We start from the raw sequence: 6,666 nt of genomic DNA, 5'->3' as shown, positions 1-6,666 counted from the left end.
TTCATTGAAGCTTTTATTATAAGCATCCTGACTGGGACACCCAATAACCGCTCAGCCCTAATGCCTGCCCCCCCCCCCCTGAAAAAAATTCTACTTCACAGGGTTATGGGATAACTTCACAGGGATAACTTTGTATGTTTCTCTGAGCTCTCAGTGGAGGAAGGGAAGATAAAAATGTAATGGTGTATAACATCTATGTGTGATGTCTGCATGTTCGTTTTGCAATTAAAAATTAGAACATTGTGCAGCTGGAAGCAAAGCCCTGCCTGACAAAAGCCAGCACAGCTGTAAAGGTCTTGCTCCATTTGGACTGAAATCAGAATTTCACTCTGGTTCTCATTCTGAGTTAAGTGGGAAGTTAATGTGCCTAATGCTGCCGCCGATGTGTTATCACTTAGGTACAGTGCGGGTATTTCACAGATATGGGAAAACTGTCCCTCCCAGTGTTGTCGGACTACATCTCCCACTGGCCATCCCTAATCACTGGCCACTCTGGCTGGAACTGAGAGGAAATGGATTCAAGCGAAAACTGGAGGGCTACAGGTTACCCATCCCTGCTTTTAAGGGGTGTTGGGCAAAGGTGGGCAGCCAAGTGTTGGAGTAGAATGACCACCATCCTTGACCAATGACCATGTTAGCTTGAGGCTTGTGGGAGTTGCAGTCCGACAACAACTGGAGGACACCACATTGGCTACTCCTGGTGTAAGGGGCTGGAGCATATGGCTCCACAGACTACTACCAAGCAACTCATGGTTAACCATGACAATCCACAGTAAAGCAATCAGCCTTTGACACCAGCCCAGCTCTTGTCAAACTTATAAAGAACTGAAGGCTATTCTTGTAAGCTACCCTGTGTACTATGGCAGCGCTGCCTATCTGTCAAGTCAGAGCTCAGCTTGGGTAGTCACATGATTAATAATAGAAAGTTAACCAAGATGGGAATGATAGAGAAATATCCCCTAGTACAGGCATCCCCAACCTTCGGCCCTCCAGATGTTTTGGACTACAATTCCCATCATCCCTGACCACTGGTCCTTTTAGCTAGGGATCAAGGGAGTTGTAGACCAAAACATCTGGAGAGCTGCGGGTTGGGGGTGCCTGCCTTAGTAGTTAATAACCAGAATGAAATAGGGGGAATCAGTGCTTTTTTCTTAAAAAAATGTTTAGGGGTACACTCATTTTCCTACTCATATTGAAATACTGCCCCTCAATGAGGCCAAACTTAGATTCACAAAATGTTTAGGGGTATACATACCCCTGCGTCCCCTCCCCAGAAAAAAAGCACTGGGGAGAATGTTGGTGTATTGGTTCTGTGTTACCTTTGCCCTATAAGCCAACTGTAGCACTCATTAAGAATTACTCAGAATTACTCATTAAGAATTACTTATGCTTTCAGAGATCCTGCCAGTTTTCATTTACTATGTATTAATGTGGCTCATGATTAGCCTCTTGGTGAGTTGCTGCTCTTACGACATAGCCTAAGATGAGAAACAGGAAAACAGTTTAGAAATGGCTCACCTGTTGATTTAGGCAAGGGTTGAATGTAGGAGGGAAGAGATCAGTGTGATTCCTTCTTATATCCACAGCTACAGTTTTCTAACCAGAATGCACAGGCAAAAATGCACCTACATTTGTTCCAACTACAACGAAACACAAACATTTCCCTGAAAAAGTTGACAAGGAATCGAGTCTCATTGTTCCGCTGCAAATGCGGCGATGTCTGAATCAGGGGGATGATTTATGCTGTCTGACAATTCAAAGACAGGAGACAACTCTAATGTACAGATAAAACCAAAAGTGGCAATAGTAGATCATCACACTGACAGTTAATGGGACTGACTCGCTGGAGAGAAATCTGGATCTACTTAAAATGTCAGGTGTGTAAAGTAATGAGTCTGTGCTTAGTAGGAGACCTCCAGAAGGAGCCTTCATGGTCCACTCGTCAGTTGAATATATATTATGGCAAACCTGTTAAATCAATGAGTATTTAATACCTAATGACTTGGGGGTTTTTTCTTTGAAAAAGACTCTTTCTTACCCCTAAGGCAACTTGTGTGATTCTAACAGATCAAAAATTTCTTAGAATGCAATCAATGTTATTGGATGGATTAATATAACAACAAAAACTATAGTCAGATTCCATCTATTTGAAATAAGTCAGTGGATAAAGAAATGAATGACCAATTGCCAAATGCTGCAACCTTTTTCAAATTGTAGGAACTCTGCATGGGAGTATTTTTAAATGACAGGAACTCTAGGTGAGAAAACTAGTGAGATTCTTGGGACTAGTTAATGCATCCTTATTATCATGCGGATGCACTTGAATCAGTCATTGAAGGGTGCCCAACCACCACCAGAAATAGGTCATATTGCTGGCATGAAAACTCCCACACGGAAGAAGCATGTGGTACTGAACATTATGGCGACACAGAGGATGCTTCAAGCATTCTCTCATGGGGTAAAAATAATGCGCAGGCAAGGTTTTAGTTGCACACCCCAGTCTTCACCACGATTCTCAGAGGAATAACATAAATCAGGGGTTTCCAAACTGGTGGCCTGTGGCATGTCTGTGAAGAACATTTATAATTTTAATTCTATGGAATTCGAATTGCAATGCAGTAAATACGTACAATAGAAGTAAAAGAAGCTATAAAAATGCAATTAAAATGATGCAGCAACTAGCATAACATATTAGAATTGCTATGAGAGGCAGAGAAATTGTTAAGTGGCCCGCCATGAGCCTCAGCACTTTTCAAGTGTTTCGTGAAAAACAAGTTTGGGAAGTGCTGGCATAAACTAAAACATTGGCTACTGGTGGTTATAACCCTAAAATGTAATGTGGATTTTAACTTTTTCTAAGCCACCTGGAGACCCACTTCTGATTCAGCTACATTGGTCAAAAACAGCATTTTAAATGTGTTATAAACATGCAGCACCAGATGGTGCTATAGAGCACAAAACCTTTCTATGCGATTTCCCCCTTTTGTTATAATGATTTGATTTGTGTCTTATAGCATTCCCCCCTTTGTGTAGATCCACCCCTATATGTTGACTATACCTCTTTACCCTTTAACATTTAAGGCATTTTGTTTTGTGCCCCCCCCCCAGTAGAATTTATAATGTTCTGTTCTGGCTGGTCACAGTTTTGAAACTTTAATTTCAGTGTGGATGTCGAGTCACTTTCTGCTAATTCAGCTTCAGGTTTTTTTAAATAAAAAACGCATACTGAATTTTAAAAGGCAAAATGGAAGGGCAAATGGTAGAAAACAAGCTTATTACACAATGATCCCTCTACAGCAGAACATATTTGTATGCCTATAGTTTTTCATTTTAATCACAAAGTGAAGATATAGTGCTACATGCGCACAAAAAAAGTCAGGTTGATTATATATTAAATACACATACAGTACTTTCATTAAAGCTGCATGTATGTACAGTAGTCTAGTATTACTTGGATAACAAATTAATCAAGTCTACTATATGCCTAAATTATTACCCATCAGCCACCAAGGCTCCAGAGGATGTCAATTTATTATTACTCGACCAAAGAGAAAACGCCTGCTTAACTCTTCCATGTGGAAGCATCAAAAATACCTATGCTAGCATTTTAACACTGAGCATTGCAGCTTTGAATCAAAGGTAGGTATTTGCCTTGCAATAAATTATTCTAAAATCTAAATTACAACCCAGCTCATAATTCTTGAAGTTTTATGACTAAATCTCTAAACCACCCTCCTTTCCTCAGTTACACTGCAATGGTTGATCCCTAGATCTACTTACCTAAAATCACATTGCAAAAGGAAGCACAGTTTGTTTGGGAGGGAAGCTACAAATTGTAGCACACTCTAGGGACATTTTTATAGTAGGATCACCATGTTACAGAATTCACTTTATGAATTACTGTGGCAAAGGCCATATTCCGGTAGCAGACAGAGCCAGACACCCACTCAGAGCGATTTATTTCTTAATAACTGCACTCATATTTACCTTCCATTTTATTCACATAACTTTAAAAAATAAATATACATATTTATAAAAAGCTCTCCAACTCCCTTTCTTTATTTTGCCTGTGCAGAAGGCAAAACTCAGTAATACCAGAAGAACGCAAACAAGGTTCAATAAATAGCTGAACAATAATTCCTTCTTTTCAGCTATTTGAAGTCTCAAGCTTCAAAATGTATTTGCACTCTCAAAATCCTATGCATTTTTGCATACTTTTTGCATATTTGCAAAGAACAGAAAAGGGGAAGGACCTGAACATCAAAGCCTTTCTCACCTCACTGAGCAGCTGATCGTCGGAAGGGGACCAGGGAGTTGGATGAAATTTGGTTCATGCCCGGGGTTCCCAACCTGAATTCAATCAAAGAGCAGTTGATGACAAAAGTCTTTGCCTGAGACACTGAGCAACCAATCAGAATAGATAATTCCGACCTTAGCAAACAAATACTGTCACCTGAATCCTATATATTTTCCCTTAACTCCTGCTTCTTCCTCTTAGTTACTTGGGACCTTTGTCTTTGGCCACTGCCTCATCGTAACCCTTGCCATAACTGCTTCCTCCCTTCCCTTCATTTCTACTGAAAACCAGTTAATTGCCCATTCATATGATGACCAGGTGCAATGCAGTAGCAGCTAATATATTACTGATACTACAGTGCCCAGGCAATGGCAGTTTCCAGGTTACAGTTTGTTACTTACTTGAAGCCATTGAGAATTGAGTATTCCCCTATTCCTTATGTTTTGAGCATGGCAAAAAAAAAGCAGAATTCAGAAACTGGATTTTATTATTTAAGAGTACCTGTTTTTTTCAGTCACAAAAGCTGGTGTTATCTCTGCTGATTTTCTCCTCCGCCCCCCCACCCCACCCCGGCACATCCCATTCTGGAAGATCCTTTGAGTGGCAATGGGAATGGAGGAGCAGGAAAACCCAATGGTGTAAGTGGAACTCTGCTTGCAGTTCTCTGGATCTCACCCATTGTGTCTGGTAGGGAATGTTATTATGCCAATGATAGCAGGTGGTGGGAAGTGTGACATCTGAATACAGCCTTATGCTGGCAGCCGTATATGAATTCTGAAGTGATTACTTTAGGGTACAGGTATGATTAAGCCAAGCTAACACAGTCATTGAAATAAACCTCCAGTCCAGTGATAGAAGGACTCTTTAATGAGATTGGTGTCAGCACAAAAGCAAGCCAAAATATTAAGTGTGAAATTATGGCTGTTGATAAAATTAAAGCACTTCCTGTTAGACTGTTTCAAATCCTTTCACCTTCTTTCAAGAATATGTGCCTGAGAAGCCTCCACCCTGGCCCACCTTTGTCACCACCATGTTTTGTTTCTTTCCAGTTAAGAAATATCTCCCAAATTATAACTATAATTCAGAGACTCCAATGTCCCATTTTAAATCCACTTAGCTAACAACGGGTCGGGATACACATTCACAGTGATTGGATAAATGACAGCAGTACAATTGGTTTAAAAACTTTGCTTTTAAAATAACACCACCTAAGATGCAACAACCAATTAAAATTGTACTCAAAAGGTGTGTGTATTAGGGTGAGAGAGAGGAGGGTGGAGTTACATGCGGCAACTCCTGGAATAATAAAGCTTGCTGTTTTGTCATGCGTTTGTCATGCAAAATTGCATGCTGGGAAGCAAGATGTGCTTTATGTTGGCTCATCTACAAATATTGTTTATCAAATTAGATATAAAATTAAACTGGCCTGAAATGAGGCAGAGTCATGAGCAGCTCTGCGCATGAAGGCTGTATCTGGCTGCCACTGAGGCAGAGATGCAATCTTTTAGAAAGGTGAACTCTGTCACTCCTTCTTTCCTCACTAGAGTGCTGTTAAAGCAGCTCCGCATCTATGCTGCCTTGATGAACAATCTACCAAGACCTTTTTGGAATGGAAGGGAGATATGCAGCAATGTCTAATACTATACTGCATCTGCACCATCTTATTAAGTAACACAGCAGCTTTCCATTATAATTGAAACGAGCAAAAGTGGCCTGTTCTATGAAAGGGTTGAGAAAGAAAAACTCAGGAGCACCTGTGCAGTTGGCAAGTCTTTAAAGGGATTGGGGGGGGGCAGATGAATCCAATCAGTTCTTGGAAATTTTGAGAATATAAATGGTCAAGACCACAGAAAATAAAAAAGTACAATTAAAAAGATTAGCACCATTACAGAGTTAGGGTTCAAACATCAGGACTGCCCTAATGGCTGGTCCCTTGCAGCTTTTAATAGAAAACATTGAGGCTTCTGTATTCAAAAGTGACGGTAAGAATCACCGGATGTTTCTGAGTTATTTCAAAGTTGAAAGGTTGGTCGTCGTCTTGTCTGAACAGCAGCTGGAGTGCCTTTCGGTTAGCTGAATCCAAGTCCAAGTCCTTTTGGCCTCTGGATTGCTCGGATTGGTTCGGCTATCCCTTTGCCTTCTGGTCCAAGGCCTGTGCCAGGTGTCCAGCCCATACTTTGGAGCATCCTATTGCCAATGTTGCTATCTGAGATCGGTTGAGCATTTTCACCTACAAACCCTGAGATTAAAAGAAATACACAGCATTAATCAGGATGGCCATATGCAGAAGAGCAGGATAATCTCCTCGTAAGCCTTAAACCTTCTTATTCTCCTAATTTATCTAATAGGTTGCTAGAACAGGATGTCTT

The 6,666-nt window shown here is 40.7% G+C and overlaps 1 protein-coding gene and 1 long non-coding RNA gene across 9 annotated transcripts in view; one reads left to right on the top strand and one right to left on the bottom strand.

Moving 5' to 3' along the window:
* LOC308582719 overlaps nucleotides 1–6,666 on the top strand; it is a 45,218-nt gene that overhangs the window by 34,912 nt on the left and 3,640 nt on the right. The gene's annotated exons all lie outside the window — the stretch shown is intronic.
* GPATCH2 (G-patch domain containing 2) overlaps nucleotides 5,142–6,666 on the bottom strand; it is a 108,138-nt gene continuing 106,613 nt past the window's right edge. For all 6 annotated transcript variants that reach the window (XM_081186052.1, XM_081186054.1, XM_081186053.1 and 3 more), the window contains one exon: nucleotides 5,142–6,536. In XM_081186052.1, the coding sequence (XP_081042178.1) occupies nucleotides 6,367–6,536 (170 nt within the window). In that variant the 3' untranslated portion in view covers nucleotides 5,142–6,366. The remainder of the gene's footprint in view (nucleotides 6,537–6,666) is intronic.

Source organism: Podarcis bocagei, assembly GCF_964188305.1.
Source record: "Podarcis bocagei genome assembly, chromosome: 3".
Taxonomy (NCBI): domain Eukaryota; kingdom Metazoa; phylum Chordata; class Lepidosauria; order Squamata; family Lacertidae; genus Podarcis; species Podarcis bocagei.
Note: the sequence above shows the minus strand (reverse complement) of the source record. Positions and strands in the feature narration are given on the sequence as shown.